Genomic DNA, 20,176 nt, shown 5'->3' with positions numbered 1-20,176 from the left:
CTCGCCGTTAAAGCGCGCGTACAGCCGCGAGGTAGAGAGTCTAATCCACTATTACATTAACTATATCACTAAGCTTAAGTTTCTACTAGCATTCAAGGTAGCGTTCAATCAATTCTTTACGATATCTAATATCTGCTCTACCTTCCGCGGCGTAGGCCTTATTCCTCTCTAGCTAGATACTATTCTATTAAGACTTAATATAAAGCTTCGTATACCTACTTCACTAGCTACTCTAGAGGCTCTCTAGCAGGCTCGCACGCCTAGCAACACACGCGAGCTTAAAGCTTAATTAATATTAATACGTAATCGCGTTCAGCAGTATTAAGGCTTATTACTAGCTTTAATTATTACAGCAATTAATTAGCTTAAGAAGGGAGCTAAGGTAATAATACTCTTAGCTAAGCTAATACGCGATTAGATAGCTAGCCTTAAGAAGGCGAACGAAGCTATAATAAAGCGTAGGCAGCGTAAGAAGAAGCGGATACAGAAGCAAAGAGTGCTAACAAAGAGAGCTAGAGAGGATCTACTCGCTCAGCGCAAGGCTAATCAGCAGATTACTTATAAAGAGCGTTAAGAAAAAGAGTAATTAGGTATTAGCCGCTAGGCTCTTACGCGCTATAGTAAGTATAAAGAGACTAGCTATAATACGCGTACGTGTAAGAAAGATACTCTAGGTACTACTTAATTAATTATATTAATATATAGCAAAGTAATTATATTATAGTAGAGCTATACGCCTATAGAGGTGCGTAAAGTTAGTAGAGTAGCTTACTTACTTATATAGCTCACTCGCTTGTAAACTACGTTAACTAATTAAAAGTTTCCTAGCGTATTTATTAATCTAATTAGTATAACTGTTTACTTAAAGAGTTTAATAGTTATTTTAAACGCTAGTATCTATTTATAAACTTCTTTAACTCTAATTTAGTAGAATTCTCTTCAAATATTAAACTTTATAAACTACTTAGCTTCTTAGAGTTAATTTATATGCTCTATAATAAGTAACGTACTAGATAAGCGAGTTGGCTAGGCAAGCGAGTTAGCCACCCCACTAAGTTTACGCATCTTTATAAACGTATATCTTAACAACGTAATATTATAATATATAGAGAGTAATAGAGTGGACTAAGTAGTATCTAGAGTATCTTTTTTATATATACGCGAATTATGACTAGTCTCTCTACACCTACTATACCACGCTAGAGCCTAGCGGCTAACACCTAATCGCTCCTCTCCTTAACGCTCTTTATTAGTAATCTGCTAATTAGCCTCGCGCTAAGCGAGTAGATCCTCGCCAGCTCCCTTTATAAGGACTCTACACTTCTATATCTACTTTTTCTTACGTTTTCTACGCTCTAATACTACTATATTAGCTTTCTTAAGGCTAACTATCTAATCCCGCATCAGCTTAGCTAAGAGTATTATTACCTTAGCTCCCTTCTTAAGCTAGTTAATCGCCGCGATAATTAAAGCTAGTAATAAGCCTTAATGCCTCTAAACGCGATCACGTATTAGTATCAATTAAGCTTTAAGCTTACGCGTGTTACTGAGCGTACGAGCCTGCTAGAGAGCCTCTAGTAGAATAGCTAGTAGAGTAGACGTACGTAGCTACACGTTAAGCTTTAATAGTATAGTATCTAGCTAGAGAGAAACAATGCCTGCGCCTTAAAAAGCTAAGCAGATATTAGCTAGCGTAAAGAATTAATTAAACGCCACCTTAAACGCTGGCAGAAACTTAAGCTTAGTAATGTAGTTAATATAGTAATAGATTAGACTCTCTACCTCGCGGCTGTACGTGCGCTTTATTAGCAAGAAGCAGCCAACATTAAGAGACTAAAGTAGGTAAGATAAATAAGGCGGTATATAAAGAGTGTAAATATTCTTCTCCTTATAGAACTCTTAGAATTTAAGAGAGTAGTAGCTCTCGTAGCTGTTAAGGATAAGTAGACGACGTATACTAACAACACGAGTCTTCGTGTAGGCGTCGAAGTGCTTTATCTATATAATACTTAGCTTATTATTTATCTAGCTATTATCACTAACTACAATCACCTAGTCGCGCGGGATCACTGCCTTCTCGTACTAAGCAGATAGGTAGTGCTTACTAGTAAAGATTAGAAATAGTAGGATAGACTAGCCAGCTACGTTAATACTAGCGATGAACGTTACCTACTCACGACTATTTAGCTAGACAGCTTTTTGTTAGGCTCTTCTTTCTAACGCTATAATAATAAGCTAAGTAGTAATCTTACCTATTAAGAAGCTAGCATCGTTAAAGTTATAGACGTCTTTATTATAAATACTATACTTAGCCTTTATCTACTCTATAAGCTTAAACTAGCTCTTAATTAAGACTAAATCTTTATATAGAGCTCTCTACCTATTATACGCCTAATTAAAACGCGTCGCAAGTCTGTCTATACGCTTAACGAAGTTAGCTAGCTACTTCTACCTAACCTAGCTAGCACCACGCGTAGCTAACAGTCTATTAGCTATATCGCGCATAGTTACGTAGGTAGGCGAAAATCCGCGTAGATCTAGATTAAGTATATAATTAACTATTACCTTCTCTTCTAGCTTAGTAAGCTTCTTTAAGTTAGGCTAGTAATCGCGTTAGGTAGGCTTCCTATTACGCCTATTCTATAGCGTTAATCGTGTCACATTAAATGTTACTACTACACGTTAGTTACTCTAGATTTAATAAGTATTAAGAGAAGAGATAGCAAGCTAAACATCTATTTTATTTAAAGGCATTTAGAATATACTACGTGGAGTAGTTGTGTATAGAGTTAAACCGCGTGCGCAAACTTAGTAGGGTAGCCAACTCACTTACCTAGCCAACTCGCTTATCTAGCACGTTAGTAAAAGAAATTAATTCTTCTAGATTACGCTATTTAACCTTCTAAAATTAATATATAATTACTACTTTCTATTAGATTTCTTTATAAATAAGATACGTAAGGCTATTAGGCTTAATTCTAGTTTAATAAATCCCTTTTTTAAGTTCTTTTAGATATAAATCTATAGCTTAGTATTATACTTAGTCGCTATAGCGTATATTAGTTCTAGGCTTAACTTAGCTCTTTTAGTAAAGATAATCTAATAATTCTAATTCCAATAGTCTACTAAGTTTATTACCATATTTTCTCTAAATAGTTCTCTAAACTTATCCATTTAGTATTGTTTTAAAATCGTTAATAGTAGTTCGTTCTTTATAGGCGTAATCTATAGTACTAGTTCTTTCTTCTTAATAGTAATCTATTATATCTAAACAACTTCTATACTCTAAAAGTTCTGCACATAGATTCTCGCAATCTTATATATTAAGATTATACTAAATCGAACATTTTAGGTTCCGCGCTAATTTATTTAGCGTATCTTATATTATACTCTAGTAAACTTATATATCAGCTCTTAGCTAGTTAATGTCTTCTTTTAATAATTAATAGTATAGTTATGCTTTAATAACTAATTATAGCTAATTATTATCTTAGTCTCTCTAAGACCTATAATACTAATCTTTTATTTGCTTTCTTAACTAGCTAGGCGTAATATTACTACCTTAGTCTTAAGTTAGATCTAGCCGTTCTTATATATTATTAGACTATTATTAGCTAATACTACTTATATTAGTATCTTCTTATTCTAATAGAGTATATTATTTTCTTCTACTACTCGTAGTAATATAATAGTTAATACTACGCTACTATATATAAGCGCTAATACTTTATATCTATCTATAAGTGCTATACCTTTTAATTATAATTTTTTTATTCCTACTTTATTTACTTATGTAAACGTCGTGTTTGAACTACCTTTACTAGCGTAACTCTATCTCTAGTAGTATTTTAGTTTTTTTACTACTAGCTTTCCTTCTTCTTTAGGAAGTAGCTTTCGCATACCTTAGTAGAATAGTATATTATATTCTAGTTACTATAGTAGAAGCTCTAATATATATTCTTATAAGATATCTTCTATTACGTAGTCCTCTTTCTTAGTTATAACTTCCTATTGTTATAGATTACGTAATCCTTTACCTTATAAATATTCGCTAGTAGAGTATTATAGTAGTAGTTATCTATCTATTAAGTATTCTTAAACTATTATTAGTATAACGTGTATTACTAGTAAGCAGGCCACCCTAGTAAGCGGGCCACTTCCCCGCGCCATCCTACCTTTATAACAATAACGCGTGATATCTTAACTATCTAACGCGTTAAAAGCCTATACTAAAGTAGATCTATTTATTACTATCTCTAATATTAATTCTAAAAAAATTTAGAGTAAACGACGCGCTGCTATAGTCTATAGCGTCCTACGAATAATAATCTAGCGACAACGCGCTAGTTAACGCCTTCGAAGCGATTAGAAGCTACTAGTAAAGCGCCTAATAAAACTAGAAGAGGAGGTTATTACTAGGCGTATAATAGTTAAGGTAGAGCGAGAACTACTCTATAAGAGAGACGACGTGCGAGATATAGCTAATAGACTACTCTAAGAGCGCGGCGGAGAGGAGGTTAGTAAAAACTAAGTTAATAGGTTTATCTAGCGTAATCCTAAGCTACGTACGCGCTAGAGCCGTCTATATAATCATTAGTAAGCTGCCTATAAAGATCTAGCGCTTATTAAGAGCTAGTTTAAGCTAGTCTAGAATACGAAGGTAAAGTATAGTATTATAGATAAAGATATCTATAACTTTAATAAAACTAGCTTTATTATAGGCAAGATTTTATTATAGTTAGTTATTATAGGCTTAGATAAACTAACAAGAATAAAGAAGATCTAGCTAAGTAATTATAAGTAGATTACGCTAATATAAGGCGTTAGCGTAATAAGTAAGCGTATTCTAGCGTTTCTTATCTGTATAGGTAAAGTTCTAATCTCTACCTAGTTTACTACGGATCTACTACGCGACTAGGTAATTTAAGTTAGTTCTAACGGCTAAATAAATAATAATCTAGCGCTTAACTAGTACTATTACTTGAATTCCTATACGCGCCTTATAGAGATATAGAGACTACTTATTATTAATAGCTATAAGAGCTACTACTTAGTAGATTTCTAAGATCTCTACGAAGAGAAGAAGATAATTCTTCTCTATATACCTTCTTACTTATTACACCTCTTATAGCCTCTTAATATAGGCTACTTCTCGCTATTAAAGCGCGTATATAGTAATGCTATCTTAGTCTTAGTATGTAATTATATCTATTATATTAGTAAAGAAGCCTTTCTATTAGCGTTTAAAACGGACTATTATAAGGCTATTATACTAGAAAATATCTATAGAGAGTTTTAAGGTACTAAGCTTATACTATATAATTATTATATTATTATATTATAGCTTAATATCGTGCTACGTACGCTAACTCTACTAGCGTAAGAGACTACTACTTGTTATGCGCGAAGAGGCCTAGCGAACGAGTATACTTCTACCTATCGTATAGAAGCTAAAAGATGAGAAAAAGTGAGAATAACTAAGTATAGGCTTCTCTTATACTTACTTACTTCTAATTACGTATCTATATAAAAGACATATTATATAGTTATTAACTACGTGATCTCTTTAGTAGAGATTATAGGCGCAGCTCTTTATAATACTCTTCTTCTCTACTTATATAGATATATTTACGTTTATTTATTTCTCTAGAAGTGCGCGGCTGCCTAACTTATAGTAGAGCGGCGGCGTCTATTTACTTTAGTAAAGGAGAATTTCTATAAGAGTAAACGCTCCCTCTATATAATATATAGAGCTGCTATCTCTCTTCTTTAGCTTTTCTTTCTTTATACTAATTTAATTTAACTCTACTACTATATAAGTTTCTTTTCGTTTTCTAGCTAAACTTGTATAATACCGCCTAAGGCGTAACTACCCCCTCGCGGTATCTAGGCTAACATAAATACTAATAGTTTATAGTTTTATACTAGCGGTAGCTCTAATAATACTATTAATAATATAGCTAACTAAATCTTTAATACTATCTACTAAGCTATAACTTATATAACGCCTAGTGCTATACTACTAACCTTTAATATACTAAGTACTATTAACTTATATAAGTATCGTGTCTAGTTTATCTTTAATTAGCGTATGATAGATAAGCTGCGCTATATTTACGTAGTTGCTCTTATATATAATACTTCTCTAACTTCTTATATAGCTAGTACTAACCTATATAGAAGAATATTCGCTATATATTTAACTACTTCTATTATCCTTATAGTGATAGTCTATATAATACTATCTTTAGTCTAGGTTCTTATAACTACTTACCTATAATTACGCGTATAACTATTACTACTTAATAGATTTTTACTAGCTATCTATTCTATCTTAAGGCCTTTATTATATATAGCTACAGCGCTTTTAATATAACTTTTTATATAAATAATTATACTACTATCTTATAAGGTAAGAAGAAGTTTACCGCATTTACTAGCTACGTATCTATCGCTAGTAAGTAGAGTAAGGTCTACTCTAACTACGTCTAGTAAGATTATAGAGCTTATTATAGTATTACTTAGTAGATAGTCTCTTATATAGAAGGTAAGCGTAAGAGGCTCTTTAGCGGTTCTAGTAGTAGTAGTAGCTAGCGTAGTTATCTAGCTATAGATAGTACTAAGAATCTCTTACTTATAGAGTAAGTAGGCTTACCTCTACTAGTTTCTTCTAAGTTATCTATTAAGTTATTATCTAGATTAGGTATAGGATAACTATAACTATAGGGCGGTAGTATTAGTAAGATAGGTAGTAGGCTCTTATATAGGCTCGTTATAGCCTACCTAATAGATAAAATATTCTATTTACTTATACCTTATTCTCTCGTCTGTAATATCTTATACTATCTACTCTAAGTATTCTTTATTATTCTTATAATCTTATACGACTATAGCTACTGAGCTAGCGTTGTCCGTCTACTATAATAAAAATAGGTTATTAATTACTAGATAGAGCTTATCTATATAGTAAGTTTTCGTTTCTTATAATATAGCTAACTCTATCTAGTAGAGATCTTATACGCGAGTAATCTAGAACTTAGTACTTTTCTAATTAAGTTTCTTACTATCTTTAGTTATACGTACGTCGCGTAAGTCTAGCTATACTTAGTCTTCTACGTAATAGGTAGGCGCTAGTCTATAGGACTTATTAGCTTATTATTCTTACTCTTATTAGGCGTACGTTATAGTAGATATAGCCTAGTTAGTAGTATTACTAATTATCTAGATAATATTCTTTATAGCATCTTCTACATTATTAGCTTATATAACTATTTAGAGCTAGAGAAAAGAAGTATTAAAGTAACTATAGTAGAGAAAAAAGAGTAAAACTCCTATTATTATATTTATATAGGAGTTAAGTATAAGTTATAGAAGAGAGTAAAGTTATAACTAGTTATCTTAATTATAGTTATAGAAGATCTATTTAACTACTTCTATATTACTATTAGCGCGCTCTATTATTCTATCCAATTATTAGTAGTAGACTATTAAGAGATTTCTTTTAATACTAAATAACTAGTAGACTTACTTCTAAAAAGAGCTAGTAAATTAAGGTCCGCAGTTAGATATAATAGATTATAGAAGACTATAGTGCTAGTAGACTTCTTATACGAAGGCCTAAGTAATATCTATTATTTTAATCTTATCTATAGAGATTAGTATAACGCCGTTACTTAGTCTATTCTTTACTACTATAAGATTAGTTTTTCCTTAAGAGCTAGGTAAACTTATAATAATGTTAACTATTAGATATTACTATATATAGCTAGGTATAGGTAATAGTTTTAGATACCTATGTTTTTTATTCTTCTAGAGAGAGCTTTTTCTATATAGCTCATAGTTTTATATATAATAGTATATATTAGTACTTATATTTAGCTAATACTATTCTCTTATAATAATTCTATATATTTCCTCTTATCTAGAGTGTCCTATTAGTAGAGATAGATATACTGTTTAGATAACTCCCATCTAGAGTAGTTTATATTTAGGTATCTATACTCTATTACGCTTATATAGCTTATCTTTAGCGTTAATTATATAGTCGCCTAAGAAGATAGTAATCTTATAAGAGCTTAGAAAAGATTATTTTCCTTTTTATATAGCTACTCTTACTTCTTAGTATAGAGAATCTACTTATATAGCGTTATTCTAATAGTCTTATATAAGCGTAGAAAAGTGCGGTAGTTAAGTTAGCGTAGTAGATACTAGAGGCGAGGTATTCCTCTAAGTAGTAGTAGTATCTTATATAGGCATAATCGTAATATTCTTCTAGATCTAGGCTAGTACTAGTATAGTAAATTCTCTTAATAATAAATACTTATCTAGATTATTCTTCTATATGTTTTAGTCTTATCTAGATAAGGCGTCCGCCTATACATTTTCCTTACTAGAGCGATAGCGGAGTTTAATATTTATGAAGTAGGCTAGTTCTAAGTTCTATTATATATATTATTTAGAGAGCTTTTACTTATAAGTAAAGTATTTAAAATTCTTATAGTCTGTTACTACCTTAAACTCTTATACGTCTTATAATTTAGTATCTTACTCTTTAAAGTAGTAGATTACTACTAGTAGCTCTTTATTATAAATTAAGTAGTTTACTTTATATACTAGTAGCTTTCAAGAGAAGTAAGCTATTATATATAGAATACTTTTATTATCTTCTTATAAGAGTATAGCGCCTATTACTTATCTAGAAAAGTTATATTCTACTACTATCTACCTATCTAGGTTAAAGGTAGCTAGTACCTTATTAGAGAGAAAAGCTTCCTTAAGAGTAGTAAAGCTTAGCTCTTAGTCTTAGCTCTATTTAAATTTAGTATCTTTTCTTATTAACTATATAAGAGGTTCTATAAGTCTTAAGAAGTTAGGGATAAATCTATAATAGAAATTAGTAAACCTAAAGAACTCTCTTACGCCTTATACAGTAGCTAGAGCTTCCTATTCTTAAATAGCTCTTATTTTCTTAGTATTTATTAAGACGCTCTTTTCTACTTTAAGAATAACTCCTAAGTATTTCGTATATTAGACGTTAAATTCATACTTCTTAAGTTTAAGCTATAGCCTTCTAGCTTATAGACGCTTAATTACTTATTATATATATCTATAATATTAAGATATTAAGCTATCTATATAGATTAGAATATTGTCTAAGTAGGTAGAAGCGAAATTATCTAGAAACTCGCGTAGTATCTAGTTAATATAGCGCTAGAATATACTAGAGACGTTAGTAAGTCTAAAAGAAGTAACTAGCTACTTATACGACTTACACTAGGTGCGGAAAGTAGTTATCTATTTCTAGCTCTCTATAATCTAGATTTTATAGAAGGCGGCTGTAATATTAAGCTTTATATACTACTTTACTTATTTAACTTAATTTAGCGTCTCCTATATAAGAGGTAGAAAATAATAATCTTTATAAGTTAGCATATTTAAGGCGTAGTAGTCTATATAAAATCTTAGTTCTCCCCTAAGTTTCTATATAAAGAGAACTAGTAATATAGTAGAGAAGTTACTTACGCGGATAAACATTTTCTTAAGTAACTTATATAGTATCTTATATAGTACTAGAAGTTTATCTCTAAATATATTATAGAGAGGTCTGTAAAGAACTTCTAGTAGCTTTCTATTATCTTTAGAGATTAGTTTAATCTTATAGTTAACATCTAGGTCTTATAGAGGTAGGAGCTTATCTTCTTTCTTTAATGTAAATAGAGAGACGTATGGTTATAAGTATAAAGAAAGAGACTTAGTTACTTCTATTATAGTTAGCTACGTCTTTAGATAGAGAGCTTTCTTAATATCTTAGAGACTAGTAGCAAAGACTTATAAAGCTAGCCGTTTTTAGCTTCATTATACGTAGGCCTAAAAGATAGCTACTAAGATTATAACGAAGTTCTATCATAGTTTAGTTCTCTCTATACTAGGTATAGAGAGATTATAATATAGAAGAAGATGTATCTATCTAGCTATATTAATAATACCTCCTATATCTTTCAGCTATATTTTCCCTAAAATAATATTATACTCGTACGTAGACGTAGTAATAAAAGTAGCTACTTTTCGCTTACATCCTTTAATATCTATAGTAAATTAAGTAATAGCTTATACAGTACTTTTTTAGTTATTAATATCTTTAATTTCTCTAGTAAGCATAGATATACGTAGTAGATTAAGTTCTTATATAAGTCTTTTATATACTATTATATAAGTACAGCACCTATTATTAATTATAGTAGTAGCGTTTTGTAAAAGATTAATAATTACGTCTATAGATATTAGCTAAGTAGGTTTTAGTTAGTAAAGTAGCTCTTAAATAGGTCGTACGACCTGCTTATCCTACTTTAGCTACCCTAGTTAGCGCTTTTAGACTAAAGCTTTTCTTTTCTCTTATCTAAGCTCTTATCTTCTAAGATAGTAGTTAAAACTTTTATTATAGTCTTTAGCTTACGTATACGTTTTAGAACTATTACTTTATACTACTATATAAGGTAGCTGTAAATACTATAATATAAGTAGCTACTCTTCTTTTTATATTAAGTAATTTAGCTTTATATACTCTAGTACTTATTCCTTATATAGGGGCGTATAGCGCCTATATTAGGCGTCTAGTCTATTTTATCTACAGCAGCTAAAGTAGCTGTAGAGAGAGAAGTAGAGTAGAAAGGCGTATTAAACGAGAGTTAGTTAATTACCTTAAGATTTTTCTAAGTACTTCTAAGTTAATACATAAAGGCGTCGTACGTCTTATTTAAAGAAGGCTAGTACCTAGCTTAGTAACGAAGTAGCTTCCTATTAAGAGAATTCTTAAGGTAGTTAATTTTTAACGCGTCGTTATCTTACCTGAAACTAGCTTTATTAAACTTTAGATTAAAAGCTCGTACGTAGAGAAGAAACTTACCTTTTTCTTACTTAGTTATATAGAGATACTATAAAGCTTTTTACTTAATTAAAGAGTCTTTAAAGAACGCGTTTAGTTACTTCTAAAGCTTACTAAGATAAGATAATAGATTTCTACTTATAAAGTCTTATATATAAGCCTATAATACTAAAAAGGCTAGTTCTCCTATATAGAAGATTATATAGTAAGCTTAGTAGAACTCTATAGAGTAAGCTAGGTAATCTACTAATAGTTTTATATAAATCTATATCTTCTACTACGTATATTCTTTATATAAGCTTTTCTTAAAGATTCTAATATTAGAGAGTTTAGCTTTCCTAAACTCTTATATAAGCGTAGGCGTAGCTAAAGACTAGTAAGAAAATTACTAACTTTCTATATTTAGCGTAAGATTAGAAGTCTACACGTTAGAGATAGCTTTCCCCTATACTATATAGAGAAAAAGAGCTTTTATCTCTTTAAGTTCTTCTTATACGCTTTTAGCGTTCTTAAGTCTTATAGCTATCTAGTCTAGGTTTTATTAGAGTAGATTATTTATTATATTAAGTTAGCTTTAGCTTTCTACGAGCTCCTCGTACAATAGAGGCCTTAGTAGAGCGTTACTAGGTTCTAGGTTTAGCGTAGGCTTATATAGCCCTATTATTATATCTTATTAGTTTTATATTTGTAATTCTCTCTTACTTCGTACGAGAGAAAAGAGTAAGAAAGATTAAGATAATCTTTTAGCTTATATTATAGGCGGAGAGGTCTAGTAAATAAGTACACTTCTACCTATCGTATAGAAGCTAAAAGATAAGAAAAAGAGAGAATAACTAAGTATAGGCTTCTCTTATATTTACTCGCTTCTAATTACGTATCTATATAGAAGGTATATTACGTAGTTATTAACTACGTAATCCCTTCGGTAGAGATTATAGGCGCAGCCCTTTACACTACTTAGAAGCTAAAAATACCGCGTAACGCGCGCGAAATAGAGGCTTAGGCTACGCTTATTAAAAACTCTATATAAATCTAGTAAGGGTCTTCTATAACTTCTCTTAAGAAGTAGATATAGTAGTTAAGTAAGAAAGCTTAGTAAATAGCTTATAATATTATACTTATATATAAGAAACTTAATCGCCTTAAAGCTATAATTAATAAAGTAATAAAGCGAAAAACTCGTAAGAGGCGCTACGTATAGCTACAGAGGTCCTAGATAGTTAGCTAGATAGCTAATTAGATTATTAAGGTAGAGAGTAGTAGCTATAATAAGGGTGTAACGCCTGCGAAGAGAGTACGTAATAAACGGCGCTATAGGCGTTACAGCTAAATTAGACATAACTCTCACACGTGCTAAGTAGAATTAGAGAATGGAGAGGATAGCAACGCGTCTAAAGAATAATATCTTATCCTACTTAATAAGAAAAATCGTAGTAGTATTACGTAATGTTGTTACGAAGGTGGGATAGCACTAGAAAGTGGCCTACTTACTAGGGTGGCCTACTTACTAGTAATACACGTTAGCTTTTTATATATGTATATTTAACTAACTAATCTTTATATAGGCTAGATTTTTTAATAAGATAACGCTACTATTTATACTACTAAAAACGTTAAATGCTAGTTTAAACGAAACTATATTAATGTTACAGCCTATTTAGCCTATAGTCTAGATTTAAATCCTATTAAAAATATATAAAGTTTACTTAAAAATAGGCTAAATAAAAGGCCTACTACCCCTTTAGGCGTTAGAATTAATAGTAAAAGTATTAATACTTTTATTACTATAATAATAGAAGAGTAGTAGGCTATTCTATAAAAGAATATAGATAACTATATTTTATCTATACTAAGACGTTATAGAGCTGTAGTAGAAGCTAAGAGATAGTATACTAAGTACTAGATTTAATATATTATCTTTTATATTCTTTTATTACTTAGAAATTACTTTTATTTATAGCTTTTATCATACTATATATAGATATATTATATCTCTAAATAATATAGATTATATTTAAAGTAATATCTATATATAATACAATCTTAAAAAATATCAAAATTTAAGCGCGAAATAAATTGAAATATCTATAGATTTCTAAAGCACGAGGTGTTTAGTATATTTTAGCTAACGAAAAGGCTAACTTATAGTTACGTAACTATCCTATACTAAACGTAGATATCATAGATTTACAATGCATTAGCCTGTTTTAGAATAGCTTTACTAGTTACTAAGTAATAAATGTTTAAAAACGATAACCTTTTATATTTAGACTTTTTTTTGTCACCCTACTATATTAATACTATTAATCTTACTTTTATTATTAGTGCTAAACTTTTATATATATCTTATTATTTTTCTTAGTAAGTATTTATACTAATTATATTATAATCTAATAGCCTTTAATAACTTAGCGAAGAAGTTAGCTTATTAGGCTCTGTAATCCCCGCTAGAGCTAGTCTTAAAGAAGCTTTACCTACTGCTAAAGCTCTACTACTATATATAGTATCTCTATCTACGCTACTATCTATACTATAGCGCTATTATCTATAGTAGAGATAGTATCCTAGGCACTATAAGCAACGATAGAACGCGATTAAGATAAGAAAGAATAAGTCTTATCGCTTAGAAGTCTACCTAAATATTATACTACGTAAAAGCTATTAGCTAGATCTATTAATAGACTATAAGAAAGTCTATCTTATTAATATAGTAGACGCCTTAGTAGGTAAGCTTCTTAATTTCACACCTATACGCGCGCTTAAGCGGCGAGAAGTAGCTAATATTAAGTAGCTAGAGAAGATACGACATATAAGGCGGTATATAGAGAGTAATAATCTTATTCTTAGTATAGTACTAGTCGAACTCTAGCGTAGCGTAACTATTATAGCCGTCTAGAATAAGTAGCTAATAGACTCCAGCTATATAAGTTGCTATATACTAGTTCAAATGCTTTACCTACTCTACGCTAAGCTAATTAGTCGTCTAGCCGTTATCTAAGACGCTAATAGCCTAGTCTAGTAGAAGCCTATTATACTAGCTACTCTAGTAAACTTTACTAGGTAGTATTATAAATAGTAGTAGATACTAGCTAGACACGTTAATACACTTAATTACTATTACCTACTCGCGATTACCTAGCTATATAATAACTACTCTACTAACTCTATTAGAGCTAGTTACGACTTTTAACGTACTAACGACGCCTATCGCGAATCTAGTCTCGTTAAAGTTATAGATATTCTAGTTAAAAATTCTATACGTCTAGCGTATCTCCTCTACTAGCTTAAACTAGACTATAATTATAATAAGATCTTCGTAAAAAACGCGCTAACTATAAAGTCCTCTAGTCTACTTTATCTAAAGCTGTAGCTAGCTCTAGATAAAGCGCGATACTTAGTATTTACCTATAGGTGCTAAAGGTAGATCTTAGCTACGCGTAGTAAGTAACGCGTCTACTATCTATCGCACGTTAATAATATAGAGTAGAAAGCTACGTTAGTCAAGGTCTAGAATCTACTATATAAAAGACTACTTTTTAATAGATAGTAGCTTTTAGTTAGCAGAGACTTTCTCTAATTATAGCTAGGTACTATAGAGACGCGTCTAGAGAGTTAACTTTAGTATATCATACGCTTTCGCGAGACTAACGTAATAGATAAGCGAGTCGCGCAGGCAAGCGAGTCGCGTACCTACTAAATCTACGCACCTCTATAAGCGTATAGCGCCACCACAATGTAACTATCTTAATATATATTAATATAATATATTAAGTAGTACCTATAGTATCTTTCTTATATGTACGCGTATTATAACTAGTCTCTCTACACCTACTACAGCGCGTAAGAGCCTGGCGACTAGCACCTGATCGCTCTTCTTCTTAACGCTCTTTATGAGCAATCTGCTGATTAGCCTCACGCTAAGTAAGTAGATCCTCTTTAGCTCTCTTTGTTAGCACTCCTTGCTTCTGTATTCGCTTTTTTTTACGCTGCCTACGCTTTATTACTACTGTATTAGCTCTCTTAAGGCTAGTAATCTAATCGCGCATTAGCTCAGCCGAGAGTATTATTATCTCTACCCTCTTCTTAAGCTGGTTAATTGCTGTAATAATTAAAGCTGGCGATAAGCTTTAGTGCCGCTAAACGCGATCGCGTATTAACGTTGATTAAGCTTTAAGCTCGCGTGTGTTGCTAGGCGTACGAGCCTACTAGAGAGCCTCTAGAACAGCTAGTAGAGTAGGCGTACGGAGCTTTATATTAAGCTTTAATAGAACAGCGTCTAGTTAGAGAGAAATAAGGCCTACGCCACGGAAGGCAGAGCAGATATTAGCTAGCGTAAAGGATTAATTAAACGCTACCTTAAATGCTAGCAGAAACTCGAGCTTAGTAATATAGTTAATATAGTAGCGGATTAGACTCTCTATCTCCTGGCTATACGCACGCTTTAATGGCGAGAAACAGCTAACGTTAAGAGGCTAAAGTAGGTGAGATAAGTGCGGCGGCATATAGAGAGTATAGATATTATTCTCCTTACAGAACTCTTAGAACTTAAGAGAGTAGTAGCTCTTATAGCTATTAAGAATAAGTAGACGACGTATACTAACAACGCGAGTCTTTGTGTAAGTATTAAAGTACTTTAGCTATATAACGCCTAGCTTATTATTTATCCAGCTATTATTACTAACTACAATTACCTACTCGCGTAGGATCTCTACCTCCTCGTACTAGGCAGATAGGTAATACTAGCCAGCGAAGACAAGAAACGGTAGGACTAACTAGCTAGCTGCGTTAATCGCTGCGATCAGCGTTACCCACTCGCGATTGCCTAGCTTAACTGCCTTTAGCCAGCCTCTTCTCTCTAACGCTATTACGATAAGCTAAGTCGTAATCTTACCTATTATAAAGCTAGCTTTATTAAAGTTATAGACGTCTTCGTCGCAGATGCCGTACTTAGCCTTTATCTACTCCATAAGCTTAAACCAGCTCTTAATTAGGGCTAGATCTTTATATAGAGCTCTCTACCTATCGTATAATTAATTAAAACGCGTTATAAGAGAGCCTGTATACCTAATAAAGTTAGCTAGCCACTTCTGCCTAACGTAGCTAGCACTACGTGCAGCTAGTAGCTTATCAGCTATATTACGTACGGCAGCGTAGGTAGGCGCAAATCTACACTAATTTAGATTAAGTATATGGCTTATAATCACCTCCTCTTCTATCTAAGTAAGCTTTTTTAAGTTAGGCTAGCAATCGCGTCTCGTGCGCTTCTTAGCGCGTCGATCGCGTAACGTTAATTTAGGCACGTTAAAGATTAAAGCTACGCGGCGGCCTATTTAAATTTAATTAGAATTAAGAGATTGTATAGTAAGCTAAATATCTAATTTATTTAAGAGTAATTGAATAACGTGGCGTGGAGCCATGATAAAGGCAAGTGTAATAGAGTAAGAAAGTTAGTGAGGTGCGCGACTCGCTTACCTGCGCGACTCGCTTATCTATTACGTTATAGATAGATTATTTTAAGTTATTACGATAAGAAGCTATAGTAAGGCTTATTCTACCTTAATACGAAGTCTAAGTAGAGCGTTATTAGTACGGTATTATAGTGGTTATATAGAGCGCTAGGTTGAGTTTAGTAGAGTAGCTAGCTTACTAATGTAGCCAGCTTACTAATAGAATATGTTAGTTATTAAATAACTAACCTATTAGTTCTATAATAAAAGCTATATAGCTTTTTACTAATTACTTATAGATTATAATAGCGTAGATAAGACTACTTAGATTAGTATTGGTAGTAGCGTCACTTAGAGGTATATAAGAGTGCGTAGGATATTAAATAAGTCTTAATTTAAATAGACACCTATAGGTCTTATATAAAAAGATATTAAAAGTCTATAAAGCTAGCTATAGAGAGTGTCTTTTTATATACTTATCTTAGTTGAATCTGAATTAGATCTAACCTTATAATAAGTGGTTAATAAAGAGAGTAGTAAATACTACCTCTAATCTAGCTCTAGAATTAGTCTAATACTTAGTAAAGTTATAACGTTGTTATACTACTCTACTCTTAGTAGATAGCTAGTTCTATAGCTATAAGACTATTATTATATCTCTCTATTATAGTTCTTTTACGCTAGCGCGAGAGACTATTTTAAGTACCTTTTAACTTATTATTCTATCCCTACTTTTCTTTTCTTTCTCTACACTTAATTATCTTATAGGAAAGTTATATTATCTATATCTTTCTTCTACGCTTAAATCTACTAACTAAGAGCCTAAGAAGGTTCTAGCTTTAAAGAATTTTATTTATAGAACTCTCTAAGCTTATAAGGAGTTTCTATAAAGTTAGAGGCTAGATACTAAGTAAAATCTAGATTATATCTAATCTAGCTTACCTAATACTTTAACTTAGCATAATATAACTTACTAGTAAGAATTTAATCTACTTTCTACTCTTCTACACCTTAAATAGGATTACTAAGAGGCTTAGAAGCTTCTTATCCTAGAAGAGGGTTTTAGAGGTTCTTATATAGTAGGTCTAGAGTAAATACGTTATAGATATAAAATCTTATTAGTAATTAAAGTTAATATAAATAGCCTACTTTCTCTAAGACCTTAAAAGAACTCTTCTACTTAGCGGCTAGCTTATAACTTAGATAGTTAATCGCTAGGTTCTTAGTATCTAAGAATACTATATCGCTAATATCCTAATTAATAAGGTAATAATAGCAGTTAATAGTAGATTATATCTAGTTCTAGGCCTTCTCTATCTATTACTTAGCGGTATTCTATATAGTATATATATAGATAGTAAGCGCTAGAGTATCCTTATAATTAAGTTTATTAGTAGAAGTAAGAATACTAGTTAGATACTACTAGTCTTAGCTCTACTTAGGTTCGGATTTATAAAAGATCTAATATAGAGATATACTAATAGAAGAGTAAGATAGAGAAATTTAAGTACGATTAATTAGAGGTAGTAGTCTACTCTAGTTATTCTAGTAGTAGGTTATAAACGGACGTAGTCTCTAATTAATATATTTATTTATAATCTCTATCTAACTATTAGTTTCCTTATAATAAGTAGTAAATAGCTTAACCTTAACGCCTAGAATCTAACAGAACTTAGACTAGAAACTAGATATAAACTATAGTTCTTAATTAGAGATAATTATCTCTAAAGTGTGTCTAAATTAGTATACCTACTAAATGAAGAGTTTAGATATATCTCTTACGTTAATAGTCTTATAATACGAGATAGAGATAGCCTATTTAGATAACTAGTTTATTACGACTATAATCTAATTATATCTAGCCTTATTCTTAGAGAATTTCTTAAAGTTAATATAAAGATATTATATTAGCTAGTTAGAAATTAGAAGAGAGTAAATTAGCTCTAGAACTTAAATCTATCTTAGATAGGCTTTATAGTAGGCTAAGTAGTTCTATACGTACCTCTTATAGGTAGCTTCTATACCTTTCTAATAGTACTTCTAAGATAGTAGCTAATAAGTTTTTTTAGTACTTAGATAAGCTAATAAGACCTAATTATAAGCCTTTTAGATTAACTATGTATAAGCGATAGAGTCTAGCTATACGTAGAGGTAGTTTAAGTAGAGTAATAACCTATTTTCTATCTAATACTTATTAGAGAGAGTATAGCGCTCTTTCTTAAATAACGCGTAGTTTTACTATAATAGAAGCTCGATTAGCTTAAGAGAGTCTAGGGATATAGTCTCCTAAGTAGGCTTAACTACTAGCAGCGAGGTAGCCTACTTAGATAGTTATTCTACATATACCTTAGCGAGTTTAGAGTTAATTTAGTTATTAAGACGGTATAATTCTAGAAGAACCCGCGAACGGTTATTAATTTAGGTATTTCTTAAGTTCTATATATTCTACTTATAACGGCTAAGAATATTAGTATAAGCGTTATCTTTACTAGGCGTATATTAGATATAGAAGTTATATAAAGTAAGCTATTCTACCTATCTTACTTAGAGGGCGTTTAGAACCTTAGTAGTTATAAAGTATTCTAGTAAGCGGTAGTTAGAGTACACTTAGACTTAGAAGTAGGCTAAGATTAGCTTAGATCTCTACTTATTAAATGCTACTATAATAGTATATAACTTCTTATTATATATCTTCTAATTTAGCTCTAATCTAGATAGAACCTTACTAAAGAAAGCTACTAGGCACTATAAGCTATTTAGTTAGTTCTAAGATAGTACTCTAGCTACTACACTATTAGATACATCTATCTCTATCTTAGTATTATATTCTAGATAGTAGTAATATAAGATAGAGATTACTAGTAGGGCTACTTTTAACTTATTAAAGATATAGTTATAGTCTAAATTCTATATAAAGAGCTTCGCGGGGCTCTAAAGTATAATAATTAGCTTAGTAACTTCTAAGTATTCTAGAACGAATTATTAATAGAATTCTATAAAACCTAGGAATAACTTTATACTAGTAATAGTAGTAGGTTAGACTTAGTTATAGAGAGCTTCTACTTTATTAGAATCTACCTCTAGGCCTTTATTAGTAAGAATATACTCTAAGTACTTTATCTAAGTAATATAGAATTTACTCTTATTAATATTAACTTAGAGTTCTACTTATTATAGCCTATTTAGTATCTTACGCACATATTAGATATATTCCGCCTCTAACTTAGAGTAGATAAAAATATCGTCTAGATAGGCGATATAGAAGTTATCTAAGTAATTACAGTAGGGTTACAAAAAAAAAAGAACTCTAAAAAGTTATGATTTTTAAACATCCATTGCACAATAAGTATTAGCGCTAAACGAATAAAAAATAAATGGTTGAATAGGCAATTTCTTGGCGTTTAAGACGGCGGGTTACTATTACTACCTAGTCAGCATTAGGAAGGCCATTTATCCTCTTAAACCTAGATTAAAAAAATCTTCTAACTTTAGATCCAAATTTCGCGCTATAAATTTTAACTTTTCTTCTATCTATTAATATTAATAGATATATATAATATCCTAGTTTTATATATATAGTACTAAGAAGTATATAATTAAAATATAGATAGATAGTAAAGGTAATATAATTATTAGATAAAGAAAGAATAGTATTAGCTATATATTAACTAGTACTTAGTATACAACCTCTTAGCTTCTACTACTCTAGAATAGCGTCTTAGTAAAGATAGAATACATTTATCTATATTCTTTTATAGTATTTTTACCTACTATTTCTAAATAGCAGAAATAAGAGTATTAATACTCTTATCTATTACTCTAACGCTAAGAAAAGTACTAGGTAGCT

General features: G+C 31.0%; 1 protein-coding gene across 1 annotated transcript; it reads left to right on the top strand.

The window, feature by feature from the left end:
* Window positions 1–418: 418 nt before the first annotated feature.
* On the top strand, window positions 419–574 carry COCSADRAFT_100400 (uncharacterized protein; the record flags this gene model as incomplete). Its single annotated transcript, XM_007705972.1, has 1 exon — window positions 419–574. A coding segment is annotated over one exon (156 nt), but the record flags the coding sequence as incomplete, so codon positions are not given.
* Window positions 575–20,176: the final 19,602 nt, after the last annotated feature.

The sequence above is a fragment of the Bipolaris sorokiniana genome (assembly GCF_000338995.1).
Source record: "Bipolaris sorokiniana ND90Pr unplaced genomic scaffold COCSAscaffold_15, whole genome shotgun sequence".
NCBI lineage: Eukaryota > Fungi > Ascomycota > Dothideomycetes > Pleosporales > Pleosporaceae > Bipolaris > Bipolaris sorokiniana.
The sequence above is the reverse complement of the archived record's forward strand: the minus strand, read 5'-3'. Positions and strand labels throughout refer to the sequence as shown.